At 40.6% G+C, this 24,428-nt stretch overlaps 1 protein-coding gene across 1 annotated transcript in view; it reads right to left on the reverse strand.

The window, feature by feature from the left end:
- KSR1 (kinase suppressor of ras 1) overlaps nt 1–24,428 on the reverse strand; it is a 185,321-nt gene that overhangs the window by 101,160 nt on the left and 59,733 nt on the right. Inside the window, exon 2 of the mRNA XM_073664572.1 lies at nt 5,314–5,454. Coding sequence (XP_073520673.1) covers nt 5,314–5,454 — 141 coding nt within the window. The remainder of the gene's footprint in view (nt 1–5,313; nt 5,455–24,428) is intronic.

Raw genomic sequence — 24,428 nt, forward strand, 5'->3', positions numbered from 1 at the left:
TTGTCATTTAGCGTAAAGGATTTATCAAAAAAAATAATAGTGTTTTCATGCACCGTCTCTTTAAAAAAGCCGGCCGGCAATTCAGCATCTGTACCCGACAATTTATAACAGACAGAATAGAGCTTCACACATAGATTAGATAGATAGAAACATGTCAGTCACATATATATGAAGTACAGTGATAGTGTTGGTTACTGTACTTGTCATTTAGTATTAAAATAAAGGATTTATTATTAAAAAAATTGGCGTGGGGTTCCCCTTAATTTTAGGCTCTAGCGGAGGTTAAGCAGACGGCTGGGGCAGATGTTTGAAGCCTGGGAAAGGGGTAATACCCACGGAGCTTCCCAGGCTACTAATATCAGCCCCCAGCTGAATACATAGCCTTTACTAGCTATTAAAATGGGGGACCCCCCAAAAAAAATGACGTTGGGTCCCCCCTAATTTAATAGCTAGCAAAGGCTAGGCAGACAGCTGGGGGCTGATATTAATAGCCCAGGAAGGGAGCCATGAATATTGGCCCCCTCCCAGGCTAGAAACACCAGCCGTCAGCCGCCCCAGAAATGGCGCATTCATAGGATGCGCCAATTCTGGCACTTAGCCTCGCTCTTCCACGCTGCCCTGGTGCGGTGGCAGGGGGTAATAGGGTTGGGGTTGATGTCAGCTTATAATGCCAGCTGACATCAAGCCCAGGTTAGTAATGGAGAGGCGTCTATAAGACACCCCCATTACTAACCCCATAGTCAAAGTTAAAAAAAACACAAACACCCAGAATAAAGTCCTTTAATTGAAATAAAGACACAATCCTTTATTGTTCTAAATTAAACCATACTTACCGTCACGCCCATTCCAGCTGAAGCCAACGATCTCCTGCAATAAAAGAAAAATAATAAAGCAACCTCATCCTTACCTTTCCATGGTTCCCACGACAGCTTCAGCTCTGCTACATCGAGATGACAGGCTGGACCGCAGCAGAACGCTGCCATCCAGCCTGTCATCCCGCAGACACTGAGAAGCGCAGGCTTGCTTGCGCTGCTCAGCGTCTCTCTGTGACGACATCCAGATGAGCCGAGTTCATGTCCAATGAACTCGGCTCACCTCATGCACGTCACTGACAGCGTGGGAAAATTCTCACGCTGAAGCGGTGAGTGCAGGAGAATTCTCTCACGCTGTCAGTGACGTGCATAAGGTGAGCTCATGTCCAATGAACTCAGCTCACCTCCTGCACGTCACTGACAGCGTGGGAGAATTCTCCTGCACTCAGCGCTTCAGTGTGAGAATTCTCCCACGCTGAAGCGCTGAGTGCAGGAGAATTTTCCCACGCTGTCAGTGACGTGCATGAGGTGAGCCGAGTTCATTGGACATTAACTCTGCTCATCTGGATGCCCTCACAGAGAGACACTGTGGAGCGCAAGCAAGCCTGCGCTTCTCAGTGTCTGCGGGATGACAGGCTGGATGGCAGCGTTCTGCTGCGGTCCAGCCTGTCATCTCGATGTAGCAGAGCTGAAGCTGTCATGGGAACCATGGAAAGGTAAGGATGATGTTGCTTTATTATTTTTCTTTTATTTCAGGAGATCGTTGGCTTCAGCTGGAATGGGCGTGATGGTAAGTATGGTTTAATTTAGAACAATAAAGAATTGTGTGTTTATTTCAATTAAAGGACTTTTTTCTGGGTGTTGTGTTTTTTTTAAATACTTTACTAGAAATTCATGGTGGTCATGTCTAATATTGGCGTGACCCCATGAATTTCGGGCTTAGGGCCAGCTGATAATGCCAAGCTGGCTCTAACCCCTTTATTACCCAGTGAGCCACCACATCAGGGCCCTGGATGAGTTGGGTACAGCGCCAGAAGATGGCGCTTCTATGAACGCGCCATTTTCCGGGGTGGCTGCGGACTGCAATTTGCAGCGGGGGTGGCCCAGAAAGCTTGGGCCTCCCTGCGCTGCGGATTCCAGCCCCCAGCTGCCTAGTTGTACCTGGCTGGACACAAAAACAGGGCGAAGCCCCACGTCAATTTTCTTTAAATTATTTCATGAAATAATTAAGAAAAAAAGGGCTTCCCTATATTGTTGTGTCCGGCCAGGTACAAATAGGCAGCTGGTGGTTGGGGGCAGCCCGTTCCTGCCTGCTGTACCTGGCTGGACACAAATATAGTGCGAAGCCCCACGTCAATTTTTTTTAAATTATTTCATGAATTTCCTGAAATAATTTAAAAAAATTGAAGTTGGGCTTCGCACTATATTTGTGTCCAGCCAGGTACAGCAGGCAGGAACGGGCTGCCCCCATCCACCAGCTGCCTATTTGTACCTGGCCGGACACAACAATATAGGGAAGCCCTTTTTTTCTTAATTATTTCATGAATTTCATGAAATAATTAAAAAAAATTGAAGTGGGGCTTCGCACTATATTTGTGTCCAGCCAGGTACAGCAGGCAGGAACGGGCTGCCCCCAACCACCAGCTGCCTATTTGTACCTGGCCGGACACAACAATATAGGGAAGGCCTTTTTTTCTTAATTATTTCATGAATTTCATGAAATAATTAAAAAAAAAGTACGTGGGGCTTCGCCCTATTTTTGTGTCCAGCCAGGTACAACTAGGCAGCTGGGGGCTGGAATCTGCAGCGCAGGGAGGCCCAAGCTTTCTGGGCCCCCCCCCGCTACAAATTGCAGTCCGCAGCCACCCCGGAAAATGGCGCGTTCATAGAAGCGCCATCTTCTGGCGCTGTACCCAACTCATCCAGGGCCCTGGTGCGGTGGCTCACTGGGTAATAAAGGGGTTAGGGCCAGCTTGGTATTATCAGCTGGCCCCAAGCCCAAAATTCATGGGGTCACGCCAGTATTAGACATGACCGCCATGAATTTCTAGTAAAGTATTTAAAAAAAACACAACACCCAGAATAAAGTCCTTTAATTGAAATAAAGACACAATTCTTTATTGTTCTAAATTAAACCATACTTACCATCACACCCATTCCAGCTGAAGCCAACGATCTCCTGCAATAAAAGAAAAATAATAAACCAACCTCATCCTTACCTTTCCATGGTTCCCACGACAGCTTCAGCTCTGCTACATCGAGATGACTGGCTGGACCGCAGCAGAACGCTGCCATCCAGTCTGTCATCCCGCAGACACTGAGAAGCGCAGGCATGCTTGCGCTCCTCACTGTCTCGCTGTGACGGCATCCAGATGAGCCGAGGTCATGTCCAATGAACTCGGCTCACCTCATGCACGTCACTGACAGCGTGGGAAAATTCTCACGCTGAAGTGCTGAGTGCAGGAGAATTCTCCCACGCTGTCAGTGATGTGCATGAGGTGAGCTCATGTCCAATGAACTCAGCTCACCTCCTGCACGTCACTGACAGCGTGGGAAAATTCTCCTGCAATCAGCGCTTCAGCGTGAGAATTTTCCCACGCTGTCAGTGACGTGCATGAGGTGAGCCGAGTTCATTGGACATGAACTCGGCTCATCTGGATGTCGTCACAGAGAGACGCTGAGCAGCGCAAGCAAGCCTGCGCTTCTCAGTGTCTGCGGGATGACAGGCTGGATGGCAGCGTTCTGCTGCGGTCCAGCCTGTCATCTCGATGTAGCAGAGCTGAAGCTGTCGTGGGAACCATGGAAAGGTAAGGATGAGGTTGCTTTATTATTTTTCTTTTATTGCAGGAGATCGTTGGCTTCAGCTGGAATGGGCGTGATGGTAAGTATGGTTTAATTTAGAACAATAAAGGATTGTGTCTTTATTTCAATTAAAGGACTTTATTCTGGGTGTTTGTGTTTTTTTTAACTTTGACTATGGGGTTAGTAATGGGGGTGTCTTATAGACGCCTCTCCATTACTAACCTGGGCTTGATGTCAGCTGGCATTATAAGCTGACATCAACCCCAACCCTATTACCCCCTGCCACCGCACCAGGGCAGCGTGGAAGAGCGAGGCTAAGTGCCAGAATTGGCGCATCCTATGAATGCGCCATTTCTGGGGCGGCTGACGGCTGGTGTTTCTAGCCTGGGAGGGGGCCAATATTCATGGCTCCCTTCCTGGGCTATTAATATCAGCCCCCAGCTGTCTGCCTAGCCTTTGCTAGCTATTAAATTAGGGGGGACCCCACGTCATTTTTTTTGGGGGGTCCCCCATTTTAATAGCTAGTAAAGGCTATGTATTCAGCTGGGGGCTGATATTAGTAGCCTGGGAAGCTCCGTGGGTATTACCCCCTTCCCAGGCTTCAAACATCTGCCCCAGCCGTCTGCTTAACCTCCGCTAGAGCCTAAAATTAAGGGGAACCCCACGCCAATTTTTTTAATAATAAATCCTTTATTTTAATACTAAATGACAAGTACAGTAACCAACACTATCACTGTACTTCATATATATGTGACTGACATGTTTCTATCTATCTAATCTATGTGTGATGCTCTATCTTTCTGTTCTAAATTGTCGGGTACCGCTGCTGAATTGCCGGCCGGCTTTTTTAAAGAGACAGTGCATGAAAACACTATTATTTTTTTAAATAAATCCTTTACACTAAATGACAAGTATAGTAAGCAACACTATCACTGTACTTATTATATATGTGACTGACATGTTTCTATCTATCTAATCTATGTGTGAAGCTCTATTCTTTCTGTTCTAAATTGTCGGGTACAGATGCTGAATTGCCGGCCGGCTTTTTTAAAGAGACGGTGCATGAAAACACTAATATTTTTTTTAATAAATCCTTTACACTAAATGACAAGTGCAGTAACCAACACTGTCACTGTGCTTCATATATGTGTGACTGACATGTTTCTATCTATCTAATCTATGTGTGATGCTCTATTCCTTCTTGTCTAAATTGTCGGGTACCGGTGTATGCCGCTGCTGAATTTGCCGGCCGGCTTTTTTAAAGAGAGTGTCTTCTGAGCAGTTTGTCAGCTTTTGGACACCTTTGCAGGTGTTTTCTATGTGTTTCTATGTGTTTTTGTTTGCCTGCCATTGGTTTTAACGGTGTTCGACGGTGTTCTAAGGTGTTCGACGAACAGTTCGACGAACAGTTCCTCGAACATCCCGGTGTTCGACGAACCGAACCGAACCTGAACACTACGGGGGTGGCTCAACACTACTTACTATTATAAGAAAATAAAAGACTTTTTTCTGCATTACTGGAGCCTGACTATTATTGCTGTATTGTAGAGGTTTCAGACATTTCTAAATATAAACAGAAAGAACCTTTAGAAAAATAATAGCAATAAAAACCGCATGTTCTGTGGACATAAATTAAGAACGTAGAGGCAAAAATCAAACTATAGAGAAAATGATTTTTATGAATGAAAGAAAAGCTTACCTGCACAACCTCATTTCTCACACCAACTGTATGGAGCCAGTCACTGACTTTAGGGTATCGGTTCAGCATCTGTGTTCTCTCCGGATGAGGCACTTGAAGCTTGCACTGAAGCTGCTTGCTAATGTAGTTCATCAGCTTGGCCTGCAAGAATAAAGTAGGATATTCATATATTGCAGGCCTGCCTGGAAATGCATTTCTAAAATAATAGAAACAAAGTAATATCAGGAACAGATTGGGAAACTTGTGAAATGTCCGTGACCACTCCTAGTCAGACGTATCAGAAAGTTGCCCGGTTATTCCTATAAATCAGAAATAAAATAATTTGTATTAATGGGAACCTGTCCCATGATTTATGCTGCCTGAACCACAGGCGCCAGGAATGTGAAACAACTCCTGTACAACAAACATCCATGTTTTACTCTAAAACACAGCATTGTTTCAGAGAAAGATGAAGCTAAAAGTGCAGACAGAGTAGAGGTGACTAGAGTAAGAGGCAGGACTCTGTTGGCTTCTCTTCACGCACTCCGCAAGACTGACAGTCATTCTGTGCTGACAGAGTCCCTTTAAGAGGCCTCTTAATGAGTCAGGCAAGTCTGAAAAGTGGTGTGCAGCTCACTACAATCTTACTCCAGACAGAGACTAGCATAAGATTTGTGGCAGAAGGCTCGCCGCAACTATTCATGAATAGTGGGCATCTCCACGCACACTTAAATGCCCCCGTGATGCCACAGTTCTGCACAGCCACGTCCCAGCTTTATTGGCAGGCCTGGCCAAAACTGTTGTGAAAACGCCAAGTTTCAAAGTGATTTATGCCACAATTCTGATGTATTTGATTCAATGAATCCGGGCCAACGTTTAATAGAAAACTATATTGCTTTCTACATACAACCATAGCATCCCTTTAATAGTGAACTAACTTGAAAGGTTATGTATCATCCAAACAAGAGGCTCTTCTATTATCAAGACCAGTGCAGATGTACCATCCAGAATTGTGAAGATCAATTTTATACCATGTAAATGGAAAAAAAAATCTTCAAAGGGAAAGGCATGTGGAGCCTACAAACAGGTATGTGACTTCATGGTTTCACACTCACTGTGCTATTTAATGTATGCAGGAAATATAAAACCACATTTCATTATTATCTGTGCTATGGAAACTATTAACAGAAGGATGTTTCCCACACACGTTCAGCTAACGTGTCACATTTCACAAGCTTTAAACCATAACCATTATATGCCTATATCATGATTGAAAATGTTAGATGAAGACGTAAATGTTACATGAAGCATTAAGACAGCAAATGAGGTTTACTGTCATAATGTTTTAAGTCTTATTAATAGGTCATAACCACTGGAACCTGCCCGGAATTGGAGAACAGAATTAAATTAATAGGGTACATAGTGAGCGGTGGCTGTAACCACATTCTGGCACTGACTGACAGCTGGCTCTGTACTGATGCACTGCAGAACCGGCTGTCAGTCAGTGCCGGGGTGTGGTTACAGCCACCGCTCACTATGTACTGAGTGGTGGCTGTAACGGGAGAGCACACAGTTCATGACAGAAGTACAGCCATGCCACTGATCCGAACTGTTAACCATTAGGAGTGCACCGCCCCAGCAAGGAGGAAGCGGAGAGGATAGAAGTTGAGAATAACACTTTATCGTGGACCTGTCGCCAGACTTTAAAATACAAGCTGTAGTTTTGGACTGTATATTTAAACATTTACAAATACAATTTATAACCTGTACGATCCATTTTACTACTAAGTGGCATTAAAAAAACACCTCAGTGTGAAGCTTTACAAGACGCCATAATTGAAGCTTGTAAGCTCTGTCACCCTGTAAACCAAATATTATATATTTTTTTTATTTTTAACTTGACAGTTTTAAGATATGTAACAGCTGACAGTAGAAGGACCCAAACTTGGCTCTATAACTAAAAACAGAGCACATGTTGGGATAGGAATGTGAATCTCATGACACCAAGACAACTGTGATGACTATGTAAGTTTCCATAGCATCCAATCATCACATTTGGTGGGGTGGGGGATAGAAGGGTTAAAGAGTTATAAATTATATCTTATGCAATTTCCACATTAATCTTGAAGACAAAGAAAATAAATATTATAAACGTTTTGCAGCCAGTAAACAAAATAAAATATAAAGTAACAATGCAACAAATAGGATTACATTGCATGTAACAATGCAACAAATAGGATTACATTGCATGTAACACAACAGATTGAAAGGCGCAGGCTGTATGAAAGTGGACGTTTGCCAAGATACAGGTTACACACATTTCACCCACTAGCCCTAGAAAATGCATGTTAAACCCTAAGACCTCATACACATGACTTTACGCAGTGTTAATATTATCCTATAGATTTGCATTTTTGTAACAAGCTTTTTTTTTATATGCAACCCAGACATAAACATGGGAGAAAAAAAAGTTCCAGTATTCTTCAGTGTATGTGTTATGGATGCCAATTCTTACACCCCAGAAGTCAATAAAAGCTAAAAAATAATTAGAATTCTATATATTATACCCACACATGATCACATGATACAATGTTGGGCACCATATTTTTAACCTGAAGTGATGAAAAGCTAAAATTCAAGCAACCACTGACATTTATGGTGTGACTGCAAAAAATAAGAGATTTTACAGATTTTACATTTTTTACAGAATCTAAAGGAAATTAGGTTTTCTAAAACAATCTTTACTGGCGTTGTACTACACTTTGGTACAGTTGGGGAAATACAACAAAAATGTCTAAATTTGTTAGTGATATGTGTCCTGATACCATTTATTATATAGGAAACAAATACAGATTATTCCAGGGAACTAATATTTTTTTTTATTGCTGCGTTGCAGTGGTGCCATTAATCTAAGTTCCCTGCCCCTAGTCTTATACTTACCAGCTGCCGTCGTCACCTTCTATCGGCGCCACTCCGGTCTCCGTCGGTCTCCAGCAGTTTGTGACCTGTTGGATGGCTCCAATGTTTGCTGAGCTATCAGAAGTCACAACTCAGTGTAAGTCTATGAGAGCAAGAACAAGGCCAGAAGGAGGCCCTCATAGACTTACATTGAGAGCTTGTGACCGTTACCTCTGACTTCCAGTCAGCCAGAAATTCACAAGATGCCAACTAGGGACCGGAGCGGCGCCGGAAGAGCAGAAGACTGGAGCTGGTAAGTATATGACTAGGATCAGGGAACTAAGATTAGTGTAACCACTCCAGCACTGAAATAAAAAAAAAAACGCTAGAGTGGTGCTTTAATATATTATAATGATTGTGATACCTGTAGGCAAGACAAAATAATCAGGCTCTTTTTCCATAGTTCCTGTCTCTAGAAATATTGAAGCCCATGTACTGACTTCAACTAGTCTATAACTTTCAAATCAAGAATATATAACTTTTACTTCTATCTATGAAGGTTTTATTAAATATCTTAAATATGAAAAAAAAATATTTAAGAGGCATCAGGTCCGTTTTTGAACTTATTGGATTCCTGCTGCTATCCTGAGTATTTTTTTTTTTTTTTAAACCACCCTATTGTTCCAGAGATATGGGCCTTTTTATTTAGTGCTACATTTTATGGACTTTGCCAAGGGGGCTTGGCTCACAGAATTTTTCTGGGGGCGTCTTTAGGCTGCTCTGCATCATTACCTTGGGAGCCACGCCCGCTTGGTAAAGAAAATATAAAAAAGCAAAATTAAAAAGGCCCATATCTATGGTATGGTGTATTAAAAAAAATGGAATATTCAGCAGAGAAGTAGGAGTCAAATAGGAGTAAAGCCTGGATACTTTTGACTTGGTGACAGGTCATCTTTAAAACAGCTATAAATGTTCTAAAGTAACAGAATAAACAGTACTCATGTCTTCTTAGCATCAATGCTGGATCTCAAAAAAGAAGAGTGAGATGAGAACGGTTTGTTTTGTTATTTTGTAACATTCACAGCAGTTTTTTACGATTTTCTTTGTAAAGTTGAGTAATCTTTTATAAGCAATCATCTCATCACATTAGTATTTGTCACACAAGTTGCTGGAAGAAGTTAGTCAAATTCTGGTTTTGATTTGATAGAAGGACAGTGGTATTTGCAGTATGGGGGCTCTGCGACTATCACAATTTTGTGATAAAAAATCTGTAGCATGTTTTCTTATGGAGGCATAGAAGAAAAGTCATGTAAAAATTAATTTATATTTGTCATTCCTGAAGGAAAGGGTGTAGTTGAATAATGCAGCGTAGTGAAGAAAAAAAACAAAAAACTTTTCATCACAAGAACTGATCACATAATGAATTTTATCTTGTGCCTACTGACCTATGGGAAATTTCTATCACAGACATACACAGTAACCATTTCTCGTAATCCTAAATACACAGCCCAGATGAATTTAACAGAGCAGTTAATAACAAGCCCTGAAGTCTTCATGGGAATTTCTTTGGAAACCTTGGCAGCTTGCTACTTTGCAAAACAAAATTTCTGAGAAGAGAATGAACTTAGATGATTTAATGACGCAGATAAACTGTATAAACATCTCAGATCTCAGACTTAAGCATATATTTTGCCTCTTGCTTTTCAGATTATTAAAGGGGTCTTCCACATTAATACATTTATCAGCTCTTGATATAAGGATGCTCCATATAATAGAGAACAGCAGTGACAGCAGTTGAGCTCAAGGCCCAAAAAGGCCCCTACAATTCATTACCTACACAATGTATTTGGCCAGGGGCGACACAAACAGAAGAGGGCCCCTGTACAAGAACAATATATGGGCCTTTTTCCAGTCTAATAACTCATAAAAATGCAGAATTCTATCGGGTTTGGAGGTGGAAATGGGCCCCCTTACCTCTTGGGCCCCTGTGCGGCTGCACAGGTTGCCTCAATAATATGTCCACCCCTGTATTTGGCCCCTTTCAAACATTCGAGTTTAATGTACATATTCTGTCTGTTTTTCATTGATGGAACATGTACCTATTACAGTAAGGGGCTGTTCAGATGCCTGCAAAAAAAAAAAAAAGGCTATGGCCAAGTGCAGCTTTCTGCAGAAGGGGCAATGGCAAGGTCAAAACTGTGGCCTTCTGAGGGGACAGTACACTGTATTATGTCCATCCGTGCCATTTTATTTCCATGGAATTCAAGAAATTCCAAGGAAATGAACACCTGCCTGTATTTCCTGTGTTATAAGAGGTTGTTTTCTTAGACTATATTAATATGCCCGGAGTGGTGCAAAAGTAAAAAAAAACTCTCCTACTGAACAGACAGCCAACACTGTCTACCAGTCTCCAGGCTTCCTCTACCAGCAAGAGGTGGAAGCATGAGGAGATTTAGTATTACACAGTCTCTATTGCTCCAAATGATTTGTAATATGCAATATGCAGAATTTGTCACTGCAGAATGTGGCAGATTTGTCAATCGAAGCTTCACACCTTTTTCAGGCTTCTGGATAGCCTGACTAGTTCTGCTATCGTAGAAGAGTTTGGGATTCATCAATGCATAACTTTACAGATTTAACATTCCGCTCTTTGGGAAAGCTTGGTAACAACCTCTGTTGGGCTACAATAGCAGATATGTGGATATTATATAAAATGTATATAAAATACACACAAAGCTTCAGTAATGCATTGTGTGTATTTATGATATATACTCCTTGTCAGAGAGAAAAATTTAAATCCATAAAGACCTCTTCAGAGAAGAGCTGACACTTCAACCTCCATTGAAGCAGGATTTCACATAAAACATATGGGATTAATTAGACCTAGGACCAGAGGGACTAATTAAAACAAGGGAAATGAGAGAGAGAGCAAGAGCTAACACTTCCATCTCCATTCAAAGTACCGCTTACTGTGGGTTCTGTCTATTTTAATAAGGAGTACCTCCCTTTGCTAAGCTCTGAGCCAATTCCGTGACATCAGGTTTAGTAATTTTCTTTCATTATTATTTTTAAGACATGTAATTGTATATGCCGTATTGTTTTGTTCCCATTTTGTATCATCCTTGCATATTTTCTATAAATGCTGCATACTAGTGATGAGCGAGTATGTTTGGTTAACCCTTTCGCCGAGTATACTCGGCCGAGCACCGAGTATTGATAGAATGCTCGGGCTTTAAGTTTTGTCGCTCTGTGAACATGATTTGCGACTGTTTGATAGATTTAATACATGTGAGGAATGCCTGTTTTTCCAGCATTTCTCACATATATTAAATCTGTCAAACAGTCACAAATCATGTTCACAGAGCGACAAAACTTAAAGCCCGAGCATTCTATCAATACTCGGTGCTCGGCCGAGTATACTCGGCGAAAGGGTTAACCAAACATACTCGCTCATCACTACTGCCTACTTTTCTGGATTAAATATATAAAATTTAGTAGCTCTGTTCCTCTTGCTCTTTAAACCGTATCTCTGAAGCCATGTGCTACCTGTCCAATCAGCCTGTATAAACGATTGGTGGTGGTAGCTAGTAGTAGTTCCTTTTTTGTTATTGTGGGGTTGGCAGTGACCGCAGCGAGGTATACGGAATCTTGTCTCCCATTGAGAACATCAGTAACGTAATTTGTTGGCAAATGTAAGGCTATGTGCCCACGTTGCATTTATGAAGCAGAAAATTTCTGCTGCATAAATGCAAGTTCTCTCCTGGAAAAAAGCATGCGGAATTCCGCACGCGTTTATCGCGCATTTTTCGCGCGTTTATCACGCGTTTTCCACATGCGGAATTGCCTTGCGTTTTTTATGCATTGGACAAAGGCAATTCCGCTTGCGGAAACGCAAAATTAAATGACATGCTGCGGATTTTTGAACGCGGCATAAACGCTGCGGAAAAATCCGCAGCATGTGCATAGAACTTGCGGAATCCCATTGGGGACCATGGGGTGCGGATATACATGCGTTTTTCAAGCGTTTACGCTGCGGAAATTCCGCAGCATATACGCTTGAAAAATGCTACGTGGGCACACAGCCTAAAGGTTCTACTCAACAATGAATAAATTGATATGTTTTTAAAACTTTTGTTTCCATGTTTTTATCATTAGCATCTCTATCGATCCTGTGATTTTGTTTTCACAATTTCACAACTTTTTGTTCTTGGTGTTGCAATTTGAATGATGAGGATTCTATTGGCAGGACAACATAGTCTATAGTCACCAAGGCAGCTCCTCAGTGTTGTCACTCAATTGTTACAGGATCCTCAATGGCAAGTTAGTCTAGTTTTATGGGGGATTTTTCATACATAATTAGACAAACAGTAGGTTGAGGTCATCAAAGTGGGAATTAGTAGAAATCAAAGTATAAATCAAACTTAGGCCACTAGGCTGTTCTCCTCCTGGGTCTAACATTGAACATTTTTTTTAGTGAACAGTCAAATATTGAAAGTGCAACCAGTAAACGAGATGCAGACACTTGATGCTACTAAGAATGTACCACTGCAGGTACTACTGTAGTACTGTGACCAAATCTATTATATACTATTGGTAATTAGGAGATTGCTACCAACTAAATGGCCAAATTCATGATATAAACAAAAAATATGTTGTTTATTATCAGTCCCCTATTCTTAAACTTCCAGCCTCACATGCACTAGAATTAAAAAGGGGATAGGGAGTATAAAAATGGCTGACTCAAAAGCTGTACATTTTTATTTTTTATTATATTTTTTCATGTTTTACAATTGTTTTATTGGACAAAACAAGAGAAAGAAAAATAGATACAGGGATACATGTAGATCAGGAGAGCAGACTGTCAGTCATTACATGTCTCACACTGGAAACGCCCCCTTTCATTTAAAAGAAGCTCAGGAGGCAGAATGTCAGAGATACCTATGTAAGGTATACGGTACTTATGTCAGCCCGTGGCTGGCTTTCATAGGAGATTGTGATTTTCTCTATACATAGCAGTGCTGATGCACTGTAAAGCCCAAGTGATCAGAAGATTGCAGCTTCAAGTACACTGAGGGGACTAATAAATATAGTAAAAAGAAAAAAAAATACACATATTTGGTATTGCTGCGTTCGTAAATGTCCGATCTATCAAAGTATGAAATAAATTAATCCAATAGGTAAACGGCGTAACAAGAAAAAAATCAAAACGTCAAAATTACCGTTTCTTTGGCAGTCGTAACACTGCAATAAAATGCAATAAGAGGTGATCAAACAATTGTGTCTACCCTAAAATTGTATCCGTAAAAATGGCAGTTCAGGGTGCAAAAAATAAGCCCTCACTCAGCCCCGTATCTCAAAAAATGAAAACATTACGTGTCTCGGAAAATGGTGACAAAAGCAAAATATTTAATTTTTCAAATTTCCCTAAAAAATTTTCACCATTTAAATAAATAAAAAAACTATACATGTTTGTTATCTGCATACTCGTACTGACCTGGAGAATCATACTGCCAGATTAATATTACCATATAGTGAATATGGTAAAGAAAAAACCCCAATGCAAAAAAAGTATGGTAGAATGAATGGTATCATTCAAAAGTACAACTTGTCCCACAAAAAACAAGCTCTCCTAAAGCTACATTGATGGAAACATAAAAAAGTTATGGCTGTTGGAAGAAGGGGAGGTAAAAACGAAAACGGAAAAATCGCCATGTCATGGAGAGGTTAACCGCCCCAGATTAGAGTTATCTCCTGGCTGTTACAGACAGTTGCTAGCTGTTAGTTACAGATGTCACTAGCTGGTGATAGTACAGGATTTAATAAAATCTATAAAAAATGTTAATAAAATCTTAAAAATCTGAATAAACATACTGAAAATGGGCTGCCTGGCACTATACCTTACTTTTTCACACTTTCAATAATTTTCAGTGAATACTAGATTTTTAGCATTTTACAATAGGATAAAATGGATATAAATGCTGAAACTCCTTCATGTATGATCCACTCACAAACAGGCCCATTATATAAATGATGCTGTGCAACCAGAAATCTACTCAGCATCATACATTCCTGCAGCATACTGCAAGGAATTTTAGTGTTCCTGTTAATTTTCTTCTATTGTAACATGATCCACACATAAACAGGCTTCTGCAAGCAGCGCTCATTATAAAAGATCTGCTGTGCAGCCAGCCACATAATTTTGTCTTTATTGAAGCTGCTGCACCTGCTACTCCCATAATTTATTAAGACATGGTGTTACTTAAAATTAACCCCTACGTTCCCTGGATAGCTGCAGTCCTAGGGTTACTAGAAAAAATATACTTATTTTACACATTTTGGAAGGTAGCTGCAAGGGTACATAATAAATACATGTTGGAAAAATCAACGTGTAATTTTTTCGGAATCCAAAGCATAAATCTGAGGCAGAATCTCTGGTTTTTGGTATGGAGTTGCAGTTTGACCTGCTGCGAGTCTGCAGGTTGATTAGCTCAATCCCAAAGGGTATGTGCACAGGATGTTTTTTTTAGGTGGGTCCACTCCGAAAAATGCCTGAAAAGCGCTAAACGCTCAAAAGAATGAACATAAAATGCATTTCTATGTAAACACAATTTTCTGTTCAAATGTTCAGTCTTTTGAACTTCTTTTAACCGCTTTGGGTTTCCAAAAAAACACAAACTAATTAAATGGAGTGACCTAACCATTCTTCAGGAGACTTCAGCTTGGAAGCAGCTCACTAGTTTATTCAATACAAATTTTAAAATAAAAGGCAGTGGCCAAGGGCGTCACATAAAAATGTCCATCCGAGAGGATGCCAAAAAAGACACCTCAGGACAAAAGATGACGATGTGTTCTGAAGTGGCTTCCTCCTGAAAAACTCGCTGGGTTCACACACGTTTACAAGACGTCATGTGCACATAACCGTTAATCTAAGTGATATGTCATTTATTGACGCTTCTTTTGAAACCGCGCCAGAAAAAAAAAAGTGTGAAACGGCTGGCCTGCCTCAGCGGGCATTTGGGGTCTAAGGAGACAGTTTTCCCGCTTCAATGTTAAACCAAGAAGAAGAATAGTCTGGTGGCCTAATTTTAAGATTCACTAGTTCCCACTTTGAGGATTATCAATAGATCTCAACCTATTATTTGGCTACGGATTCAGACTCATCTGCGTTGAAAAAAATCGGTCTGATGTTCCTGGAAAGTCGGACGAGTGTCATGCAAGTGTCAAGCGAGTGCAATGCAATTTTTCTCACCTAGCACCCATATGACATCCGTATGCAATGCGTTTTTAACATCAGCTTTTACATACAGGAATTCTCTATGTAATTTCAAGCTAGTTTATTCAGATAGATGACAGGATAGATAGACAGCTGCGAGCTGATATTAATAAACTAGGAAGGGGCCATGGATATTGGCCCCCTCCCAGACTGAGAACATCAGCCCTCAGCCGCCCCAGAAATGGCACATCCATAAGATGCACCAAATCTGGTGCTTAGCCTCGCTCTTCCCACTTGCCCTGGTGTGGTGGCAAATGAGGTAAAAGGGTTGGGGTTGATGTCAGTTGCTTTATTGTCGCTGACATCAAGCCCATGGGTTAGTTTTGGAGAGGCGTCTGAAAGACGCCCCCATTACTAACCCCATATTGATATTGTAAAAAATACACAGCCAGAATAAAGTCCTTTAATTGAAAGAAAGACACAGACTCCTTTATTTTAAATAAACACTCCCCACCCCTCTTTTACCCCTTTATTATTGAAAAAATGCAAAACAATAAAACACCATATTCCTCACCTGTCTGGTGATATTCCATTTGTCCCATGACAAGTTCAACTCTGCTACATCTAGATGCCTTGCTGAACAGTGGCATGATGCAAAAGTTCAACCTGACATCCAGAAGAGACACTGAGCTGCACGTGATAGCGCAGCATCAGTGCCTCGCGGTGACGTGAATAAGGTGAGCAGAGTTCAAAGCCAATGAACTCTGTTCACCTCACAGACGTCAGCGCTAGCGGCATGATAAAGTTCTCACACGCACGCCATTTTTTTCTTTTATTCTATCTATATCTATTCTGATGGTTCACATTGTGATTTTAATGTACTCGGCTGATGAAATGTCGGGTTTCCTATGAGATGCCGTGCAATTTTTTCCTAGCACCCATTGACTTGCATTGGTGAGTCTCGGCCACTCTCAGCATGCTGCGATTTTTTTCTCCGTCTGATCCGAAGTGAGTGAAAAATCGCAGATTAACACAGATTCATTGACTAACACTAGTCAGAGGCAATCCGATTTTTTATCGAATTGCACTCGACCGTTTTAAAAGCAGATGAGTATGAGCCCTAGGAAAGAGAGTGAGCTTACCGGCAAATGGTGTCTCCTGTATGTATCCCCCACACAGAGGTGTCAGAGAAACATCTATACCAAGAATCAAGAGAAGGGAAAAAGATCCAAGGTCCAGCTGGTGAGTCCATAGTATAAAAAATACATCTCTCTATTTCATAAGTTAAAACATAGAAGAATTCCAAGATGGATCATGCACAAAAAGAAGACATGGCAAACCTACGTGTTTAGGCTATATGCCTTATATGCTATCACTAGTGCAAAGATGCTAATTTATACTGTAATGTCACATGTTCAATCACAGCCAATATTACACTGTGTTCCAAATTATTATGCAAATAATATTTTCTCAGATTTTCCCAAATTACCTATATGAATTGCAGTCATTGTAATTTTCCAGTCAAATAACTATTAGAGTACAATTGAAAGGTTTTTGTACAAACTGCCTATGATAACAGTATATTTTCAAAAAAATAAAACACTCAAACTGCACTCAAAATGCATGTTCCAAATTATTATGCACAGCAGAGTTTTCAACCTTTTCATTTTAATAAAGAACAAAAAAATTGTCATTTTTGAAATTATAAGCATTAGCAGATTATTACAAACTGAAATCAAACAGTTTTCAACTCAAAACTTTATTCTAGGTGATGTTACATTTGCACATAGGACCGCTTGTTCGAAAGGAGCTTCTGAACTCTCTCGTTCATTGAATTTGTCAGGGTTTGGATGGTTTCTGCTTCAATTGTTTTGCATGAGGACAGAATACCCTCCCAGAACTGCCTCAAGCCATCATAGACACTCCTTTTGATGATGCTCCAGAGGTTCTCAATGGGGTTGAGGTCAGGGGATCTTGGGTGCCACACCATAAGTTTGTCCCCTTTTATGCCCATAGCAGCCAGAGATGCAGATGTGTTATGTGCAGCATGAGACGGGGCATTATCATGCATGAAATGATCTCGATGGTCCAGATGGATGGAGTGGAGGATGGCTGGTTGATGGACACCCCATGCAAACACGGCTACGGCGCTAACAAGGAGGAGGTGGAGTAATGTTTTGGGCTGGAAACATGGGGAGAGAGATTGTCGGCCCTTTTAGGATCCCTGAAGGGGTAAAGATGAACTCCATAATGTATGTTGAGTTTCTCAAACAGCACTTCCTTCCATGGTTCAAGAAGAAGAACCGTGCATTCCGCAGCAAGATCATTTTCATGCATGATAATGCCCCGTCTCATGCTGCACATAACACATCGGCATCTCTGGCTGTTATGGGCATAAAAGGGGACAAACTTATGGTGTGGCACCCATGCTCCCCTGACCTCAACCCCACTGAGAACCTCTGGAGCATCATCAAAAGGAGTGTCTATGATGGCGGGAGGCAGTTCACATCTAAGCAACAGCTCTGGGAGGGTATTCTGTCCTCATGCAAAACAATTGAAGCAGAAACCATCCAAAACCTGACAAATTCAATGGACGAGAGAGTTCAGAAGCTCCTTTCGAACAAGGGGTCCTATGTGCAAATGTAACATCACCTAGAATAAAGTTTTGAGTTGAAAACTGTTTGATTTCAGTTTGTAATGACCTGCTAATGCTTATAATTTGAAAAATGACAATTTTTTTGTTCTTTATTAAAATTAAAAGGTTGAAAACTCTGCTGTGCATAATAATTTGGAACATGCATTTTGAGTGCAGTTTGAGTGTTTTATTTTTTTGAAAATATACTGTTATCATAGGCAGTTTGTACAAAAACCTTTCAATTGTAGTCTAATAGTTATTTGACTGGAAAATTACAATGACTGCAATTCATATAGGCAATTTGAGAAAATATTATTTGCATAATAATTTGGAACACAGTGTATATCACTAACAAAAACAATAAAATCTAATAAAAAAAAGCAGCTGAGTAAGCAACAATGTAAATGAATATAGCAAAACTAGATTATATTTATGATGTGATATTCCAATTCTAATAATAGTAGGAAAGATCGTGTTTTACATTTAATCTTATACAAATTTTCTTTCTCAATTAAGTAATTTACATCTGTGATCTTAACTTTTCAATACCCTTAAATTTTAAGGTAGCGAGATCCTTAATATGTACTTGTACGAAATGTTTAGAAGCAGCTTAGAAGTTCACAGCCATAGAATTGGGTGTGTTGGAAAGGACCTTTTTCTCTTTTCTTGATTACTATTTGGCTAAGGCCATGGCCCCACTATCAGTATTTGGTCAGTATTTTTTCTCAGGAGTGGGAGACAAAAGCAGGTGAGGAACAATCGCAGAAAAGGTATAATAGAAACAAGTCACCAATTCTGCATTTATCACCCACTCCTGGTTTTGGCTCCCACTCCTGAGAAAAAATACTGACCGAATACTGATAGTGGGGCCGTGGCCTAACAGTTATCTACGGCACTGTCCTGAACTATATGGCCCTGATTCATCAAAGCTTTTACGTCAGAAAGCGGGCGTAAAAAACTTTAAAAAGGAACATGAAGCTGCGCAAAAATTAAAATTTTTGTCATTTTCACGCCATTTTTGCCCAACTTTGACAAAATTGGGGCGGATTGGGAGTGTGACGAGACTGGGGTAAGGTTTGTGGCAAGCGCATGGAGGTGAATGCCACTTCGTGCCTCGCCTGATTCATTACAAGGTGAAAACCTCTTAATGAATCAGGCGCCTCGCACTCCATCTCGCCCCCCATCGTCACCAGTGTGAAAAACACCCGTCTAAAAAATTCTACCATGATCAAAGTGATGAAGCATCGCATAGGTATTCTCTGGTAAAATACTGTCTTCTAGGGGACACAATCCAAAATATGTTGTTGAGTCATACAAGGTGGCTATGGATACATAGTAAGGAGCTGTAAGGGCACTGCATCAAAGTACTGGCAAAACGGTTTATTCAAATTATTGCAGCGGTGTGGTTGTAACTGCATAATAAAATTGCACCCAAAAATGACAAGCACAGTTTTCAAAGGAGTTGCAAATTTTACTGGTGAATGAAGATGTTTGGTGACATTTGTTAAGTAAATTTAAACCACATTGAAAAAACATGGAGAAACTGCAAGCGTTTTTTAATCCTGTTCCATCTGCACCTTAACTAAAAATTCTAAATACTCATGACACGTTGAAGAGTAGTCCATGCCTACAATCATTTGTATGAGGGATTTGAGGTCTTTCTCGTGTTTTACATTATTAGAAAGAGCTCCCACTCCCATCGCCTTCAGGTCAGTTTCCATCTCTGTAAACTACTCCATGAACAGGTGAAAAGACAAAAGGTTATTGCACATGATCAGCTGTCTGACAAATAGGACATGTCATAGGTCTTCTTGTTTTGTTCATTAGAGTAATGCATTGAGCCACATCTAGTTCTTAGGATATGTTCCTATACAGTTTTATATTTACCTTATAATAGCTAAAAGTGTCTACAGGCCTCCATTCACTCAACGGAGGACAAAAAAAGTATCCTTTTGTCTTCCATTGTTCACCCATTGTTTGTAGGGAGGCTAGGGATAAAGGAATGCTTAATATAACCAATTTCTTTGACAGCTAATATACCTTTTAACAGAACACCAGAAGATATAATTAATGCAGTACCTAAGTAGAACAATCCCTCATATATCGATTTATTGATAGTTCAAGAAGTTGTCCACTACTATAGAACATGCCCCCCGTGTATGTAAACGGTGGAAATAAGACTTTTAGCAAATACCTTACACTGTCAATATCACCTATGAGTGGCGCGATCACTGGCCGCTCACAGGCATCACGTGACCCCCGGCTGCAGCCTCCTCTGGCATAAGCTAATGGTACATCAAGTCGGGCATGACACAGTGACGCGCTCCCCACTGATTGATGGGCTGTGGGTGGGGTTTCCCCGCGCGTCACAGTCCAGCATCCAGCTCGATCTTTCCCAATGAATGCAGGAGGGGAAAAGCACGCGGTGGATGATGAGCTGTGATGCAGGGGGGAAACCCCACCCACAGCCCATCAATCAGTGGGGAACGTGTCACTGGGTCAAGCCCGACTTGACATTAGCGGATGCCAGTGGAGGCTGCAGCCGGAGGTTACATGATGCCTGTGAGCGACCAGCGCAAGCAATTTGCTAAATGTCTTATTTCCACCATTTACATCGATGGGGGGCATGTTCTATAGTAGTGGACAACCTCTTTAAATAAGGATGTCCAGTGTTTGACATCCTTGAGTGCCCCAGAAACATGCACGTCAAAGCCTACTTTTCAATACAAAAAAGTCAGTAAACTGGAAACACTTCAGTACATATTCTTGCAGTTGGGCAAGTTGAAATCCAGCATGTCCTATCCTCTAGTCTCGGATGTCTCTATTCATAAGATAGCACACAAGACTCAAGAAACAGAGACTACCTGGGCATTCATCGAGAGACCAGAATATACAATTTGAAATTCTCTATCTGTAAATGGTTGATTATTTTAATACCCCAAGGTAAAAGGTAAAGCAAGCCACTATGAAAATGGGCATCAAGAACATCCTTCATTGTTCTTCCATGTATTTGCTATTCCGAAACATGGTAACATAGTTTAAAATGAATTTATCAGGTGGTTTTTGCCCCCCACCCGCAGCCACCTACATGACACTGCCATACAGTTCTGATTCAAGCAGCGTCTATAAAAGTTAGTCATGGCATCATTTGGATAAAGAAGTTTAAAAATGGCTTACTGGACTGAAATTGAGGAGGTTAATAATTGTAATAATAATCTTTATTTTTATATAGCGGCAACATATTCCACGGTGCTTTACATACATTATCATTATAAGAAATTTTGCCAAGAAGTCAACCTGGCCACACTGTAACCCTGCTTAATCTGCCTTGACTGATGTCCCTGAAAAGTGGGTAAGTAATCCAAAACTCTGTCCTCTGGGATGTAAACCAAACCAGATTAAGTTAGATTAGGGTGCATCCATTATAATTTCTGGAAACATTGTTTCCACCTCTGTAAATATAGACTAAAGATCTGTATATTCCACAAGCCATGTGTGAACTTCTTTATAATCAAAATTAGGCTAAGGCCTTAAGAAGAGTACAATTTTCACGTATATGTTCTATCCATGGCTTTAACAATGTCTATGTTTTTTCACGTCCGTATTCTATGTCTGTTTTTTGATCTGTGTCAAAAATCAAAATTATCCATACAAGTCTATGGGTTCGTGATAGCCATGGACAGCACATGGATTTTTTTTCATACGTAAAAGTCACAAATGAAACACTGATGGTAAAAACTGAAACACTGAGCAAACACTGATGAAGAAAAAAAACACTGATGACACTCAAACTGCTTTTTTAGGCCCAATAAGCATGGATGAACAAAGTACTACAACAGAAGGTGGTAGAGCTCGCAATTTGTGGACAAAACCACACCTCCTGTTAAATATTTATTATCTGCTATTTATTAGGGATGTAAAAATACACTCTTCTTTACTCCAATCATTAATAAAAATGACAATAAATGATATAGATCTTTAAATTAGCCCTGAACAGCTCAGCTTTCCACAATTTAATAGCTGAATTCCGGTCTTTCTCTACTACGATTAATCTCTTCTGCACAGTAACTGATTTAAGTTTTTGATAAACATTCACCATCCTATCCATTAAGCCCTTAATAGTAATGATTTTTCTTTATTTCTGTGTCAAGGATCTTAAAAGGTCACCTAATCTAGATGACGGTAAGCTGCTTAATCAGCTGCTATTCTCATGCGCTTTCACCTAGCTGCTCCTTGGCTGGCCTTGAATCCTCCAGCAGAGGCTTCAGCAAAAAAAGACATTTCCACATACAGTAAGAGCATTCACGCTAGCAGACAGCTTGTGGAAGGAATGCAGGTCAGTATACAGAGACGGTAAGAGGAGGTGAGACTTCATTGATGAGCATAAATCAATTCACACAATTCCAAGTCCAGAATGTGTAACAAAAGCAAACTAGTTCTTCAAGTGTCACATTCTACTGAGCTAGAATCCATTCTCTAGAGCAGGGTTCCCCAACTCCAGTCCTCAAGGCCCACCAACAGGTCATGTTTTCAGGATTTCCTTAGTATTACACAGGTGATAATTGCATCACCTGCACAGGCAATAATTCCATCACCTGTGCAATACTAAGGAAATCCTGAAAACATGACCTGTTGGTGGGCCTTGAGGACTGGAGTTGGGGAACCCTGCTCTAGAGAACCGAGTTCTGTCCTGAAGGAGAAATGTCTTTGAAAATGACCGCAATTCACTACTGGAAAGGGAAGCAAAGCAGCAACTAAACCTAGCAACTATTAGGGCATATTGGCATGATTCATCTAAAAGGAAAACTGGCCACTACAAAAGATCAGACACGATAAAGGACTTGTAGATGCATGTGAAACCAATATGATGCCTTGTAAAGTTTGCATCTAGAACATAGTGAAAGTACATTTTGACTGAAATCTACTCATAAAAACAAGTGAAAATGTAAGGCTACGTGCACACGATGCGTTTTTTATGCGTTTCCGCTGCGGAATTTCCGCAGCGGAAACGCGTCAAAAACGCATGGTAATCCGCACCCCATGGTCCCCAATGGCATTAAGCAATGTCAATGCACATGCTGCGGATTTTTCCGCAGCGTTTCTGCAGCGCAAATAAATCCGCAGCATGTTCATTAATTTTGCGGAAGCGCCGCCATTGACTTGCATTGAGACGCATAGAATCCGTGTCTGTACATTTGTACAAGCGGATAACATGCGTCTCAATGTGCGGATGGTACCCACTTCTGGAGGAGAGAAGACTCTCCTCCAGACCTGGGTACCATTGTACCTGTACAAAAAAGAATAAAATAAAAAATAAAGTTTATATTCACTTGTCCGGCGGCTTCTCTCTGCTTGCCGGCAGCGCTTCTCCTTCCAGGACCTGAGATGACGTCGCGGTCCTGTGACTGCAGGCTGTCTCGCGATGTGTCGGCAACCCGGAAGAAGCCAGGACGAGCGCTGCAGCACACGCGGCGGCATCGGAGGTGAGTATAGCTTTATTTTTTTTATTTTTATGGTCACACTATATAAATCCATGCCGTTTGCATGGATTTATATAGTGTGACCTAGTTGTCAAGCACTTTCCAAGTGATGCTATCGCCTGGAAAGTGCTTGTCAGTCCGCATGTATTCCGCATGCATTTTGCAGGAAAAACGCATGAACAATCTGCATGTGTTTTTTCTGCCAGGGAGATGCAGAAATGCTGCAGAAATTTTCTGCTTCATTTCTGCATCGTGGGCACATAGCCTAAAAGTTCTTAGAACTAATTTGACTAATTATATTAACCTCTTCACTCCAAAGCCTTCTTTTTCAAACTTCCTGACCAGGCCACATTTTTCAATTCTGACTAGTGTCACTTTATGGGGTAATAACTCTGGAACCCAGCGATTCTGTTTTTTTCGTGACACATTGTACTTCATGTTAGTGGTAAATTTTGTTCGATATGACTTGCGTTTATTTATGAAAATATAAAAAATTTGACACTTTAAAAATTTTGTCATTTTCAAACTTTTCATTTTTCTGCCCTTAAATCAGATAGTTATACCACATAAAATAGTTCATAAATAACATTTACCACATGCCTACTTTACATCAGCATCATTTTTTTTTTAGTTAGGAAGTTATAAGGGTTAAAAGATTATCAACAAATTTTCATTTTTCCAACAAAATTTACAAATCCAACTTATTTAGGGACCACATCACACTTGAAGGACTTTGAGGAGCCTATGTGACAGAAAATACCCAAAAGTGACACCATTTTAAAAACTGAAATCCTCCTCCCCCCAAATTCTCAAAACCACAATTAGGAAGTTTATTAACCCTTTTAGGTAATTAACAGGAATTCTAGCAATGTGGAAGGAAAAAATAAAAATTTTAATTTTTCCCACAAAA

The sequence above is a fragment of the Phyllobates terribilis genome, unplaced genomic scaffold (assembly GCF_046119375.1).
Source record: "Phyllobates terribilis strain yellow unplaced genomic scaffold, ASM4611937v1 Scaffold_2__4_contigs__length_985480577, whole genome shotgun sequence".
NCBI lineage: Eukaryota > Metazoa > Chordata > Amphibia > Anura > Dendrobatidae > Phyllobates > Phyllobates terribilis.